The sequence below is a fragment of the Mytilus californianus genome, unplaced genomic scaffold (genome assembly GCF_021869535.1).
Source record: "Mytilus californianus isolate M0D057914Y unplaced genomic scaffold, xbMytCali1.0.p SCAF_12, whole genome shotgun sequence".
NCBI lineage: Eukaryota > Metazoa > Mollusca > Bivalvia > Mytilida > Mytilidae > Mytilus > Mytilus californianus.
The window spans coordinates 58,559,192-58,576,612 of NW_026262604.1; the positions used below are offsets into that span (position 1 = coordinate 58,559,192).

General features: G+C 33.1%; 1 protein-coding gene across 1 annotated transcript in view; it reads right to left on the reverse strand.

Annotated features, from left to right (window-relative positions):
• Positions 1-3,873: 3,873 nt before the first annotated feature.
• Positions 3,874-17,421, reverse strand: part of LOC127722098 (fibropellin-1-like) — a gene marked incomplete at its 5' end in the record, with an annotated part of 34,895 nt that continues 21,347 nt past the window's right edge. Inside the window, 4 exons of the mRNA XM_052228944.1 lie at positions 3,874-4,135; positions 6,249-6,405; positions 10,287-10,405; positions 13,181-13,325. Of these exons, the coding sequence (XP_052084904.1) occupies positions 4,116-4,135; positions 6,249-6,405; positions 10,287-10,405; positions 13,181-13,325 (441 nt within the window). The remainder of the gene's footprint in view (positions 4,136-6,248; positions 6,406-10,286; positions 10,406-13,180; positions 13,326-17,421) is intronic.

A 17,421-nucleotide genomic window follows, 5' to 3' on the forward strand; every position in this document is an offset into this window, starting at 1 on the left:
TTAATTAATTACAAACAGTAGCTTTCTCCAGTTCAGTCTTTCGAAGACATTATGATAGTGTAACAAAATTAAAAGTCTTATCTGCAACTGAGGTTCCAACTCCCAAAGGGAAAGTTGACCTTATATGAATTTTTGTTTACTTCAAAACAGTTTATAGCAAACATTTTAACTATTAAAATTTATAATTTAGTATATACTGTCTTCCCTTGTCATACTAAAGTCATTCTGACGACTCTCCAAGGGTGACCAGGGAATAGAAATATTGTCATTTTAGTCTTCACCTGACTGACAGTATAACCCTTGCCAAAGTGGGGCGCCCGTTTGGTGATACAGGATGTATACATACACAGTCACGTATGGTAGAAATGGAGACGTTACATCCTATGAAACGTGTAAAGAGAGCACCACGCTCTCTACACGTTAACAACCCTTGCGACAATTCTTCGAGGGGTCTGTAGTTTGCTGTTGCAAGACATAATTTATATCCTTATCCAATATACCCTCATTTTCCAGTGGCAGTTCAAATTTCGCCAACTTTCATCTCGGAAGGCCTCTATTACAGGACCTACCCATTGAATATATTGTTATTTTGTTCTAGTTCATAAAATGAATGAAATATTTGCCACTGGCCGTTAGGCAAACATCAATTAATCATTCTAACGATATCATGTAAGATTCATATTTCGTAAACTATTAGCAGACTAAAAACAGTGTTATTATTCACCCAGCTTAAACCAGTTGATTTGTATTAATACGTAGACTGGTTCCCGATCGCAATATTCAGTATGTTACACATATACCAATATCGTGACAGTGTATGGCTATTAGCTAATACCTGGAACGTAGTACCGGGAACCAGGATAATTATTACTCAGCTCATTGAAGTACTTTATCGACTATTTCCGTATTAAAAAAAGTACTGAATTTGAATTTCCATTTGAATTTTAAACGTGTTAATTGTGCATTATATCTAATGTTATATCAAATTACAGCGTAAAATTATACTGCGCAACTTGTTACACGTTGGATGTGTTGTCCCGCAGGAAATGTTTGGTAAATTACAGCAAAGACAGACACAGATGCTAAAGTTACATACATGTATTCCTCCAAGGAAATAACTTGTTAATGTGCAGTCCCGATTAGATTTGAACATGCAAAAGAATATTTAAATATTAAAGGATTAGTATTTGTTTTGTAATTTATTGTTAAAAGGTATAAAACCACTAATTCATAGCCCCATTGCTTTCTATGTTAAATTCTGCAATTTCAAGCATTAATAACTACTTTGTCTTAAGTTCAAATAAAGTGGCAGTCATTTCATGTCAAAACTATTCCATATCCTGACTTGTGCTGAAAAATTCAACATACCTTTAATTGCACATTAGATCGTACTGGTTCTCGGAAGTTTGATAGTACAAAAAACGTGTACTTCTGATCTGAACAACAGGGCAAATGTGCCCTCCTATTATGAAATATACCTCTTTATTATTCAAAAGAAACTTTCAACAAGGGTTCTACAGTGATCTCAAGTCCCTAAACTTTCTTTTGATACCAAAACTACCCAAATATTTCACCTATTGACAAAGATACAGCTATGCGTAGGAACTATTTTGTTTAAAATATGTACTACTTTCTTGTATGTTCTTTCCGACCGGTGTCATATGGTATTTTGAACCCCCTGAAAAGTGAACCAAGGGTCAAAATACCATATGGAAAATCGACCCCGGGATCATTATACCGCATGGTATTTTGACCCCGGGGTCATTTTTCCCATATGGTATTTTGAACCCCACAATGAAAAATTGAACCCCATGTTTTAGATAAATAGTATTGCAGATTATCTAATGTAAAATATGTTGGCAATGATTTTTTTTTAAATTGGAGGTGTATAGTAGGAGGTTCAATATACCATGGCAAGGGGGGGGGGGGGGGGGAGGGCATAATACCATGGCTAAGGAAATTTTCCAAACATCTTTTCCAGCATGTTAAATACAATTTTCATATGACTACAATTGTCAAGATTTGAAAGTATACCAACGTTTTGTTTGTTCCCGAGCGGTACTTGTTGTTGTTGTGAGAGTAACGTAATAAACGTCAACATCACACTATTATTAACGGTACAGTATACGAAATAAAACAGTTAAATTATTTGGATTTAACTGTCGTAGTTATCTTACCAACTTATTTTGTACATTTTTATAAGACACAAAGTCGTATTTGTTTCTCAAAATATTATAATATTTTTACTAATCAAGGGCCAATATATTGGTTTTTAGGCATTTTTCAGATATTGCTTAGGTCAATTTATTGGCCCTATGGCACAGAACTTGTTAAATAAATTATAATAGTTCATATCTTAAAACGGCTAAGATACAAAATCGCTTTATCTTCAATCTTCATGAATCAAATTCCTTTGTACATAAAAAAAATCTATCTGATTAAAAGACGTTTTCACACTTTTTGGTATTGAGCTGTACTATGTCTACGAATGACCTTAGATCTGTATCCGAAAAACCGTATTACGCCATGCAACGATCACTTTTTTTAATTATGACGTCAAGATTATACGAGATTATCTCTATTTACATAAATTGTTCTTTGATCTTTTTGTGTAGTAATTTTTAATCTCGAACAACTCGACTGATGATGTTTTTCTTAGTAGTTGAAGACGTCATAAACCAACACCATTGACGATGCCTAGGTAAATAGCGATAAACAGATCATAGCTACATGTATGGTCTCTCAACTCGATGAAGCTATCAACTTTCAAATGTAGTCATAAACCTTGTTTTCAATACCACATATAATTCTGCATGATACTCAGTCTACACATTGCATTTTCTGGTGGTGGTTGAAATTTGTTCCTGACTTTTATTTTGGCCCATGTCTCGTTTAATATTTTTTTATATTTGCTGTCTGTCGTCGACATATGGTTTTTGTTTAAGGTCGTGTTGTCTTTTCGTGTTGTTCGTTCATTTATATTTAAAAACATGCAGTATATTTTATGGTTGACAGGGGCGGAGCCATTCCAACCCAGGATAAAGGGGGGTTCAAATCATATGTCCCCATTCAAAAGCATTGATCGCAAAAAAGGGGGGTCCAACCCCGGAAACCCCTCTACCCCCTCTTGGATCCGCCACTGGTTGAGACGAAAGTATTCATATAGAGACGCACTGCCTTTCAACATTTGGTTAAGTTTACATTAGAAACAAATATAAATTAATTGTAATGTGCAAGAGAACATGACAGACGTTTCTGTGACTTTTAAATTGTGATTTTCTTTTATTAATAAACGAGAGATAACCCAACTTGAAAATGTTCGCGTCCATGATTCAAATTCTGTGTTGACATGAATTTTCATTGACATACTCAGATACTCAACACTCAAAATTATAAAATCGAATTGATCAAAATACAGAAGATTTTGTACGCCAGATTACCTTAGTTGTTTTTTTGGCAAAACCTCTCGGAATTTGGTTTCTCAATGCTCTTCAACTACGTTCCTTATTTGGCATTTAAAATGTTTTTATTCGAGCGTCACTGATGAGTCTGTTGTAGACGAAACGCGCGTCTGCTGTTCAAAATCATAAGCATTGTATCTTTGAAAAGTTTTTTTATAATACTCGAGGCCAAAATATTGGGAAATCCCAAACGTAAAGGAAAAGAGATGATAAAAACAAAAAGGAGAAATCTGAATCCGGAAAAGGAATCTTAGCTATACATGAGGGAGACATATTTCTACATTTTCTTTGACATTGGATCTGTATTGTTATCAGATTGGTAAAGTGTATACGTTACTTTAGACATCGTTTATAAATTAAGAAACTATCAATAAACTAAGGTTTCAACTACCTGAGGCAAAGTTCACCTTATATGGATTTTGCTATTTTGTTTGGTCTTTGTTTGGTTATATAGCTCTTTGACTGTCTTATACATCTTCTTTCAAAAATTAGGCTTTGAACATTCCTGTTGAAAGTAAATCCCGAAAAAAGAGCTTCATTTCCCCCTAGAATTACGTTGTTTCTAAATACACTTTTTACTGTTATCATGGTTATATAATTGTATTTTATTAAAAAAAAACATTCCTTGAATAATCTGTATCTGGACTGTGATTATCATCCTACTACTGCGGAGCCTGCAATATAAAAACAAACATTATCGTCATGACAAGCAGCAATAACATTCGGCTAAGGGACCGGTCATTATTTATCTCCAGGGGGTGGGGTGTGGTGGGGAGTGCGGCAAAATGTAAATTTGAAATGATCAAATATGATTGACCCCCCCCCCTTTTCAAAATGTGTTAAAAAATGTAACCCCCTCTTTCAATTACATAACAACTTTTGACCACACCCTCTTTTCTGATTATAATTGAAAGGTTTCGAATGATTCAATCGTCATAATGTGTTGCTAATATTCCTATTAATAGGTAAAATAGCTCAAAGGGAATGAAATTAAGGGATTTTGATAAACATACACAGAGAAATGCATTGAGGACAACAATAACCGATAGAAGGATACCCTGATGTAACTTCAAGTCTTTAACAAGCCAAATGCCAATTGTTTGAAGAAACAGTGTCAAGACTTTTTGCCATATAAATACAATTTACTATAATATCAACAATACGTTTATATGGAAATATTATTCTAAAAAAATAGTTCCATAATAATCTCAAATCAGCATTATGATTGCTATTTTAAATCACAAATTTTGTATATTAAAAATACCCTTTAATATAATAAAATGGCTTTATAATAAAACAAAATCATGAGACAGTATATCATATCGTGCAAATCTTATTTTAATAAGTTTAAAAAAATATTCATTTATAGTGAAGATTACAACATCAAAGTTTTTTTCTTCAAAACTATTAAATGAATACAGACTAGGACCAAAAGTATTTCCAAAATGTCAAAATTTCTTTTATATTTTTATATAAAACCAGATTTTAAAAAGTGGCATTATTAGCTCATCCTTCATCCATTGATATGCACCACCTAGTCAAACTCAAAACTAATTGGAGTTTCAGTTGCTTATTTAATTATAATTTTGTCATTTATGCATATGGTTTTAATGAGTATATACTTTGGACTTTGTTTTGATATCTGAGCATTACTTTTTATTGTATACATACAGAATGTCAGGATGTTAAAAAATGAATTTTTTTCTTGAATATAATTTTGAATGTGAAGAAAATATTCTGCAGTCTTCAAAAGTGTTTTAAAAAATGTTAAAAATAAGTAGAAAATGCTTTGAGGTCTAAGACTTTATAGAATATTTTTTGTACACATAAAACAAAACAGTTTGTAAAATATAAAAGTTCATCTTGAAAAATCCAAATGGTGTCACCTTTGCATGAATAGCCACACAATTGTGAAACCCGTTCGACTTTTCAATGTGATCAATCTTTTATAAATTGTGTTTTATATGTATAATATGCAAAAGAATTCCATAAAGACATGAAAACAAACTGAAAGTCTACCTTTGATGTGGTGAAGCCAGGATTTTGAAACCAATTTTATAGTCACTTCTCCTAGTTTCTTAGTCCTACAACATCTAAGAAAAACATATGAAAAGTGACTAATTTTGCACATTTTTTGGTAAAATTCATTAGTCACTTGACAATATAATTAGTCAAAGAGTAAAGTGACTAGCTTTAGCTAGATCACTGATAGTGACAGTTTGATATTTGGCAAAATGTAATACTAGGAGACATTTTCTTGGGCTGAATACATTTATTTCCATTTATATGCAAATCCATTTTTTATTTTACATGCAAAAGTAAAAATAACATTCAGATGTCACCACATTTATGTCTTCAACATGTGGAACCAACATCAAGCTGCAAGTTAGCTCTGAAAAACCCAAACAACAATATAGTCTATGGTCATAGCACAATATGGCGATCATTGAATCTATGGTCAATAAAATCATGACCCCTCCCCCCAACACACACACTGCTTCATCAACCTGGAGAGGAGTGACCCCCCTCTATCAGTTTCCATTTTTTCATGACTCCCCTACTTTTTTGCCAGCCCCTCCTGGAGATAAATAATGACCGGTCCCTAAAGAAAGTAAAAGTCCACACTCAAAGTGATGATGTAGTATATAAATGTATCCACTTGCTTTTTGAAAATCTGTGTTGATTCATAAAAACAGTTAGGAACCGCATTAATATCTGGGAAAAATTTTAAAACGCATTGACCACATATAACATACTTTGTATTCTACAATGGCGTATTTTACTTACTGTGGTGAACAATAACTGTTGCTTTTGCGGTATCCACTCCAAATTCATTTGTTGCTGTACAAGTAAGGATTCCAGACTCTTGCATATCAACCATCTCTATTACATCACCATTACTATGTATCTTATGTGGAGGCAGTGTATCAATTTGATGAGAAAACTAAAGACAAAGATAACTTATACAAAAATGATTCAATTGACACAATGTTTTTAACCAATCTGAAATAAATACAATGTTTTTTACCCTCTTTGTTGGTATGGATGGGTGTCCTTCATTTCTGAATTCTTAAATTGTTAGTTCATGTTCTCTATTCTATACATTGTTTGGCCATAATTCTCTATTCAATATATTTTACTTTTTATATTATATGTTTTTGCCCTATTGTTCTCTATTCTCTTTTAAGCTCACCTGGCCAAAAAGGTCAAGTGAGCTTTTCTCATCACTTGGCGTCCGTCGTCCGTCTTCGTCCGTCGTCGTCGTAGTCCGTCGTTGTCTGTTAACTTTTACAAAAATCTTCTCCTCTGAAACTACTGGGTCATATTTAACCAAACTTAGTCAAAATCATCATTAAGTTATTTAGTTTAAGAAAAGTGTCCAATGATTCCGCTCGCCGACCATGATGGCCGACATGGCTAAAAAAAAAAGAACGTAGGGGTAAAATGCAAGTTTTGTCTATTAATTTGAAAACCGTTATAAATAAAGAAAATCTGACAAGGGCAAAAATGTTCAGAATATTTAGTTCTACCTATTGTCTATTTATGTCAAAACTGTCAGACGATTTTTTTATAGGCGTTATTGCCCTTAAATGACAAATTTTACCATTATTTTTTCATTTTTGCCTTTTATCGTGAAAACTATAATATATAGAGAGAAACTTTAAAAATGCAAAAATGATCAGCTAGACATGTTCTTCAAATAAGTTTATTGGTTGAAATCGTCAGTCGACTCCTTATTAGAGTTATGGCCCTTTGATGACGATTTTTTACAAAATATTTGCGTTTTGCCTTATATCTTAAAAATTATAATAGATATATAGATAGAAACTTAAATAGGCAAAACTGATCAGCAAGACAAGGTCTACATTTAATACAATATGGTGGAAATCGTCCCCTGACTCCTTATTGGAGTTGTTGCCCTTTAATGACGATTTTTATCATTTTTTTTTGCGTTGTGCCTTATATGATAAAAATTATAATAGATAGATAGAAACTTAAATAAGCAAAACTGATTAGCAAGACAAGATCTACTAACAAGTCAAATTTTGCCGATAGAGATAGTAGACTGTCACTCTTTATAAAAGTGATTGCCCCTAATTTTGTTTTTTTTTACCCTCTTTTGTGTTTTGAGCAAAAACTGAAGAAGAAAGAGAGAAACAAAACAAACTAAATGATCGACAATACAATATCAACAAAACAGAGGTTTTTGTCATGAATTCTATACTCGCCTACAATGTTTGAGAGTGTCACTTGTTGAATATGCACATAGACCAAGGTGAGCGACACAGGCTCTTAAGAGCCTCGAGTTTGTCATGTTCCTGTGAATGTTGGCCCATTATTTTCTATTTTGAAAGCCCTATTGAGATCCTTTATGCATATCTGTGTTAACAGATTACATTATGCATGTTCTAATACAAAATCTTAAACGTTAGGAATTGTTGTAAAAACGGTTTGTATGGAAAGGAAATTGTTCGGATTGTTTAACAGGCTAACTTTTTTAATATTTCCTTAATCAAAGATTTAGACATACTGAAGTGTCGTATAATTATCTACGAAACAGTGTTAACACAAAAACTGGTTCATTCTGTAAAAGTATGAAATAACTAATTTTGGGATATATATATAATATAGAAATAGATTTGGTATGATTACAAATGAGACAACTATCCACCAAAGTTCATATAAATTGGAATTCGTTCAAATGAAATTTGCTGTCAAATTATCAACCGTTACGGAAGCGTATTAGCGCCACACAACTTTTTTTTTAATATTTCTTCCTATGTTTGCGAAATAACGCAAACCTTTGCGAAATAACGCAAACCTTTGCGAAATAACGCAAACCTTTGCATTATAACGCAAACCTTTGCGAAATAACGCAAACCTTTTGCGTTAAAACGCAAACTTTTGCGAAATTACGCAAACTTTTGCGTTATAACGCAAACCTTTGCGAAATAACGCAAACATTTGCGATATAACGCAAACCTTTGCGTTAAAACGCAAACATCTTGATTTGAATTATTCATTAAGTTTTGTATATATGTCCGTCTGTCATTAATTTCGGTTGTGATTTACTAGTAGATAGGAAAAGAACCATAAATACAAGGCCAACTCATTATAATAAATATGCATAGGAATAATGGAATACTTAAAGTGCAATTATACATAAATTAAGAATGATTTGTGCATCAGAAAAGTATATAATTTAACAAAAAAATAGATATTGTATAGGCATATTTTAATTGAAAGAGCAAAACTAATGTCATACATTTGTGAAACTTTCAAGTCAAATAGACAAAATGATCTTTCTGCTTTAAAATGAATTATTAATGAAAAAACATTTGTTTTTTTTAAATTTTGATGCAAGATTTTTTTAAATGTCAGAATATGATCAAGATTCTTTGATAGAAATTCATGGAATTTTCATTTCAATCTAGTGAAGTAACTTTAAGATACTTGGGTAATAATTTAAATGTCGAGAACACAACTTTAATAATAAAACATCTTCATTTTATTGCAAAAATGTAGCTTGTTTGGATCTAACCAACCTTACACAATCCTCAAACGAGAGCTTACTTTGGAAGTATATTTATATTTGGCTATAGCTATATTAGCAGGGTTGATTTTTTATATTCTTAAATACAACTTCAATTTACTCAATTTTCTTAGTAATATATATAAATGTATTATCATGTATATAATTTTTGGGACCCTGTATAGCTTGCTGTTCGGTGTGAACCAAGGCTCCGTGTTGAAGACCGTACTTTGACCTATATTAAATTGTTTGATTTTAGAAAGTGTGACTTGGATGGAGAGTTGTCTCATTGCCATTCATACCACATCTTCTTATATCTATTATCCTATTCATTATTAGTCAATGATATGTTCTAAATATTCAAGCAATTTTCTTTGTTATGAGTACAAAGGAGCTAGGATACATTTTAATGTATTCAGCCTCCTCCATTTATAACTGCTACTTCCTTTGAATCTTAAATAGGAAATAAGATAAAAAAAATTGTTTGCGTTATTTTGCAAATGTTTGCGTTATTTCGCAAAAGTTTGCGTTATATCGCAAAGGTTTGCGTTATATCGCAAAGATAGGAAGAAAATTATAAAAAAAATTGTGTGGCGCTAATACGCTTCCGTAAACCGTAGTAACGAGTATTAACATATACGCTTGATCAAATCCATTAACCAGTAGTTCGGTATTAATAAAAAGACAAATGCCTTTGATTAAAATTGAAAATAACTATATTTTACTGCTGTTCTTTCCGTTCACGAGTTATGCTATTGTTGTCTAACGTCTATTTAGAGTTATATTGGTCGTTTTCATGTGAGGAATATTGGATGTCTTATATTTAGTTTAAGTATCACATTAGGAGTAGATATGTTAAAATTTGAAAGTGATCAGTAAAAAAACCTTTGGTGTACTGTATTTTTCATATTCTAAGCTGAGATACTTTAGAAAAAGATTGACGACTAATAACACAACATCCTCTCGAAATATATGTATCTTTTTGTAATATTTTCTATGTTGTGACTTTGTTCATCTTCAGAAAAAATAAGAAAGAACAAAATAATGAAGGAGTTGTCTCATTGTTAGATACTAATTCTAATATCTGTTGACCAGTAGGAAAAAAATCAGACTGTGTTGTATTACATGCGTGTCACTGTTCTGGACGTACTGGTTGAATAAAACGCCGATGATATTTATCGACGTAATCTTGTTTTCAAATTTCCAAAAAAAAAAACGCTGTAGTGTTCAAGACCGGAAGTTTCCATACTGAATTTGTCCAATGTTAATGTCTAATAATGATAGATTCTTACTGATGAGAACGTCCATGTTATTATGGGAACTGGATGGCCTGTCGCAGAACAGGTGAAGTTATGGGATATACCTGCATTTCCCGAATAAACCAAAGGAGACGTAAGGAGTGTCGGAGAATCTGTAAAAATACAAATAAAAAAGAATACAAATATACATTGTAAAATAGATGATTGAAGCATACACATTTTATTTGGTTCAATGCTACAAATTATAAAAAAATAAATCTCATTTGGATTCTGCATACAAAAAAAATGACAGTTATAAATTTCTTGCGCCCGGATATAATAATAATATTGGTGTTGAGGAATAAAAAAAAACTCAGATCTTTGTACTAAACTACGGAAGCCGATAAGGGCCATTAAAAAAAAAAATTATGTCGTAATTACGACATAGCATGTCGTAATAAAGACATCGCTATGTCGTAATTTCAACATAACATGTCGTTATAACGACATTGCTATGTCGTAATTTCGACATAACATGTCGTTATAACGACATTGCTATGTCGTAATTTCGACATAACATGTCGTTATTACGACATCACTATGTCGTAATAACGACATAGCTATGTCGTAATAACGACATCGCTATATATATATATATATATATATAAGAATATGTATTATGATTGCCAAGAGACTTAATGACACAGAAATTAACAACTATAGGTCATCATAATGCCCTCAATAATGAGAAAAGCCACCGCATAGTAGTCTATAAAAGAGGAACGAAAGATACTAGAGGGAGAGTCCCCGACATGACAGCTGTTTAATAATTTAATTCAAACGAGTGAAAATAACGGTTTTAATAATGTACAAACAAAGACCGAAAAACGAATATGTAACACAGAAACAAATGACAACCACTGAATTACAGACTCCTGACCGCTATGTGATAATAACGGCAACCTTATAGTTTAACTTTTCACTTTTTGATGCGATAGGCATTTCAAAATGGTTGTCAGTAAAGGCAAAGTTTGTAGCGGAAACAAATTCATCTTTTTTTTTTTAGAATAATTAACACTATATGCAATCAAGCTTAATTAAAGTTATTCACTTGCACCTAAGACTTGCACATACTAGAACTTTATTTATAATCAAGTCAAATGAGACCCAGTTGAATAGGGGAGCAATTCAAGCTCCTTGGAGCCTCTAATTATGTTTGGCATGTACAGATTTGTGTAAATTATGAAGTCCTGCATTTCCATTGCAGGTTCTGAATAAGATGAATTTTAAGCTTTTCCCAATAAAGACTATGTTAAACTTTGGACTCATAGTGCTCAGACCCAATGATCTCTGTACCTTCATTTGTACACACTTGAATCTTAATGTACTACTGAGGCTTGATGCAAATTATAACTGCATTGCTATTGTTGGTTCTTAATGAGATTCTTCAAGCGTCCTCCCCATTGAAGCCCTATTAAAACTTTGTACCCCAAGTTATTTTAACCACTGTTCCCCAGGACAACTATTCCTACAAACTTAAGGGGAGGGTTAGGATCCCGCTAACATGTTTAACCCCGCTACATTCTTTATGTATGTGTATGTCCCAAGTCTTTAATTTACATATTTGTTTTTCGTTTATTTTTGTACATAAAATAGGCCGCTAGTTTTTCTCGTTTGAATTGTATTACATTTGTCATTTCGGGGCCTTTTATAGCTGACTATGCGGTATGGGCTGTGATCATTGTTGAAGGCCGTACGGTGACTTTAATTGTAAATGTCTGTGTCATTTGGTTTCTTGTTGAGAGTTGCGTTTTTGAACAAACCAGCGTATCCCAAGGCCTTGATAACCTCTGTAGGTCCCAAATAAGACGAATAAACATCAAAATTGGAGAGAAAACTGGAAAAAAATGGTTTCTAACCTCAGGGATATTAACCCTTGGCTATCTTAGATTTAATGCAACCAGTATGCATCAGCATCAGGGTACAGCTCATTTGCATATCATTTGATTATTTTTACAAATACTCGAAATTTAGACAATTTCTGATAACAATTCAGCATGCCAAAGGTTAATATATTGTAGGAATAGTTGTCCTGGGGAACAGTGGTTAAAAGAACATGGGGTACAAAGTTTTAATAGGGCTTCAATGGGGAGGACGCTTGAAGAATCTCATTAAGAACCAACAATAGCAATGCAGTTATAATTTGCATCAAGCCTCAGTAGTACATTAAGATTCAAGTGTGTACAAATGAAGGTACAGAGATCTGTGGGTCTGAGCACTATGAGTCCAAAGTTTAACATAGTCTTTATTGGGAAAAGCTTAAAATTCATCTTATTCAGAACCTGCAATGCCAAACATAATTAGATGCTCCAGGGAGCTTGAATTGCTCCCCTATTCAACTGGGTCTCATTTGACTTGATTATGAATAAATTTCTAGTATGTGCAAGTCTGAGGTGCTGGTGAATAACTTTAATTAAGCTTGATTGCATAAAGTGTTCAATATTCTCAAAAAAAAAAAGACGAATTTGTTTACTCTACAAACTTTGCCTTTACTGGCGACCATTTTGAAATTCCTATCGCTTCAAAAAGTGAAAAGTTAAACTATAAGGTATGATGTCGTAATTACGACTTGTTATGTCGAAATTACGACAAAGCGATGTCGTTATAACGACATGTTATGTCGAAATTACGACATAGCGATGTCGTTAAAACGACATGTTATGTGGAAATTACGACATAGTGATGTCGTTATAACGACATGTTATGTGGAAATTACGACATAGTGATGTCGTTATTACGACATGTTATGTCGTAATTACGACATAAATTTTTTTTTTTGAATGGCCCTTATCGGCTTCCGTACTAAACAAAAAGTTCATTATTTGTTATTCGAAATTAAAAAAAAAAAACGTGACGAAATTTATGCGTTTATCATGTGCAGTACATACCATAAGTAGCTTCTAGCATTATATTTGCTCGACTTGATCCGATATCATTTGTAGCTATGCATGTGTATAGACCAGTAGCCCCACTTGTAACATTTGAAATTAGCATGACACCACCTGATATTTTAACACCAGGAATATTTCTGTCCTAGAGAAAATATATAAATACAATGTAGATTGAATGTTTGAAAGTGGTAAAAGTCTTAATTTCTTAAAATTATTTGTATTATTTAGGAGACATTGAATGTATCGAAGGTTTTTTTATTGCATCACATTTATTCAGTTTTATTTGAAATATGAATATGTCGTCTACATGTTATTATTTTGTACAAGTTATAACTTGTACAAACATTTTGTACAAGTAATTACTTGTATGATGCAATCGTACAAGTTATTACTTGTACAAATACAATTGTAAAACTAATTACTGGTACAATTTTTATTGAGAAATAGATAATAACTTGAACAAATCATCATTCTACCTTGGCCAAGGGCCTCGGTGTCCCAGTGGTCTAAGTAGTCGAACTAATGTATCACTAGCCAGTCAACACTGAGGTTGTGAGTTCGAATACCGCACGGGGTAGGTGCACTCGGCTCCAATCTTAAATGACTAGGATTGTCAGTTTTCCTACCAAAGGTCATGGTTCTCTCTGGGCACTCTTGCTTTCTCCACCAATAAAAACTGACCGCCACGAAATAGCACAATGTTATTGAAAGTGGCGTTAAACACCAATCACTTAATCAATCTACCTTTTTAGCTTTGAATGTAGCAGGAATTGTAAAATTCATTCGTTAAGGAGACAAAATTATCTGTTATTGAACTTTTCCTTCTGATTAGAACAGCACACTCTGGAGTTGCTCATGTAGGCATACACTAAACTTTTATGGAGTAAAAAACAATTTGCCTATATCAGCTGAGAAATTATCAGGATTTTCATTCAGATGTGTAAACAGTGTATTTTGAAAAAAAAGTCTCCGAAACGGGGTCGCCCCGATATTCCGACATGCCACTAGTCCGACACACCATTGGTCCGACACCCCATTAGTCCGACGCCCCATTGGCCCGACACACCATTAATCCGACACCCCAATAGTCCGACAAAGGTAAATTACTGTTGTTACTGTAATAGAACATATTCAGAGAATCATGATTGACGTGGTATATGAACTACTCTTTCTTATTAGAAACGGAAATAGATATTCCATAATACCCATTTGGTATTTAAGAAATACCATGACCATAGTATTTTTTCAAGCATGATAATTTCTGGTCATCTACATTGTACACGAACGTATAGATCGAAAGCTTTCAAAACTGAAAGTTGTCGAATTGTTAATTGATTATATAATTAAAAATTAGTGAGTTTAAAAGTTTGTTAGTAATATTAATCAATCGATGATAATTGGTTCAATATATAAAGACTATGTTGAGGTTGAATCTTCAACAAAACGGATTCAATTTGCTGTCAGAATGAACTTGTATTGAATAGCAATGAAACATTTGCCACTGGACATTAAACAAAAAAAATATCGATCATGTACGAATATTCGTGGGAATGTACGTCCACGATTTGATTTGTAATTGCATATTCATAAAACAACAAATCTTTTTTTCTGTACACTGTTATTTTCATTCGTCTTCCTTACTGTCCCTTAATAACACTAGTCTTTTCTTTCCGCTATACGAATAATTGATTTTCGGTCGAAATTTTGATCGATTGAATAGCACAAGCAAACATGCTTTGTGCAAATAAGTTAACTCTAGCAACCCACACCACTTCACTGACATTGACACAGGAATGCAATGAGAGTTAGATCGCAAGAACGCCTTAGGAGTATACACAATTTTTAACAAAAACTATTATCTTTTTTATCAAAAAAAAAAGTTTCGTGAAAGTGGGGAAACATGGACCCTTCCTTTTCCACCTATACTACAGATTATCTTGTCTCCATGCTACTCGTTATCACAAAGTAAAAGCTAAAAACACTTTGACTTGCGTACGAGTAAAATTTTGTATGAGTTGTTGACAAATATAAAAATTAGGAGATGTGACGCCAATGAGACAACTATCCACCAAAGTTCAAATGAAGTGGATGTAAGCAATTATAGGCAAATGTACGGCCTTCAACAATGAGAAACAATGTCAGCTATAAAAGACCCCGACATGAAAAATATGAAACAATTCAATTGAGAAAACTTACGGCCTAATTTATAACAAAATAATTTACGAAAAACAAATCTGACAGACATGAACCAACGACAACCACTGAACCACAGGCTTCTGACTTGGGACAGGCACATAAAGAATGTGGCGGGATTAAACATGTTTGTGAGCGATCAACCCCCCCCCCCCCCCCCTCCCCCATCTAACCTGGGAAGGTGGTGTAAGAGTGCAACATAAGAACAAACTATAATAAACTGTTAATACAGAGATATGTCTCACCTTTTTGTAATTTGAATGACTGATGGGACAGGGCCAAAATACGAGATGTGCCAATACTGACACAACTGCATACCAAATATCACTGACCTACCACTAGTGGTTCCCCATAAACTAGACCTAATCACAAAATAATACATTGTTGACGCCTCCTCCGCCGACGTCAGAAACAGCATACATATGTCTCGCTTTTTGACTCCGTCAAGGCGAGACACAAATCAGTCGAAAAAGGATTAACTAATCAGATGGATACAAATAGAAATACATCTAACAAAAACACAGAATGGAACGTGGACGAGTACTTATACAAATAGATTGTTTCTGGGTCAGAGCTGTTTTGGTCCATTTTTGTAGAAGAAATGTAGAAATCACTTCAAATGCTATCCTTGATATTGCTTGTAATATATATGTTTTTAACACTGACCTGTTTATTTAATTTATTTGTCATTCTGTTTTCCCCCAAAATTTTCTACAAACAGTCATCATGCATATTATCGTTTAGTTAATATAAATATTTTTCTGACTTCGATCGATGTTGACCTAATTTCTTACTAGTTCTCTCCAAATAATTACAGATTTTGCTCGGGTAGATATTTAGTTAAATAATCATTTTATTCGTAAACGTTTTTACATACTTTAAAGGAAAATATGGGAGTTTTTAACTCTTTAGTTGCGGTTTAACGGTATACATGTCGCTTGATTGGCGGAAAAGCTGCAAATACCAATTATAAAGAATTTCGTTTTTCTTTTTTGTGTTGATTTTCATTTCTCATGCAGTTATCTTTTTAAGCAGAATTTATTATCTTTTGACGCAGATTTTAATTTTTAGCACGTGGGTGTATCTATACACCGATAAGAAAATGTGTGGCATATCACAAGAACTGATGAATAGCCTTTTACTTTGACATCAATGCCAAAATATTACAACATACATAAGATTGTCCGGTTTGAAATTTCTTGATTTATTCGCATTGTATACATGCAAATACCGTTTTTTTTAAATTTACCTTCCAAAAGAGTTAATCTTTGCTTCGTATAATTTAATTTTCCTCATAGAGGTTGGTCCGCTTGGATCGGAAGTTGTTCATTGCATATAGCAACATAGGGATTTCTTAAAAAAAAATTCCATAACCTTCTGATCTGCTTGTTTGTTAGATGTCTAGAAATTATGAAATGTTTAATTGGATTTCCCAGTTTAATTGACTTCTACGCGACGCGATGCAGGGGACACAGAAACACCAGGCGTCCGTCCGTCTGTCCGTCCTTATATCCATCCGTCAGTGTATACTTTTTACCCTTTTTTTTCACCGTCTTAAAGAGTTCAAGGCATTAACTTTAATTAAATCTCTCTCTTCGAGTTGAAACGTTGGTGCTAAAAGATAAATCAAATTGACATCAATGTTTCATTTTAGCTGTCAACAAGTCTAATAATATAGAAAAGGGTGCTTCATGTATTCAAGTTAAGCACTATTAGCATTTAACAAAAAACATTTGTCCATTCTGTACAATGAAGCCAGCATCACACACACAATCATGTAAGCAGTAAAGTAGAGCCTAAACTTTCTTAGTTACGTAAAACATGAGGCCCGAGTCTCTATCAATCTATGTGTAATTTGTTTGAGTGAATATATCCTACTGTTTCCACTAATACAACGGTGACTGCCAACCTAACTTGATTACTTGCATTTACTGTTCTTGATCAGTCGATGGACAAGGAATTATTTTTCTAAATGCAGTGTTAGTATTAAATGAACACGTCATCATGCTTTCAAATATAAAAGAGATATAATTTTTGTTTAATTA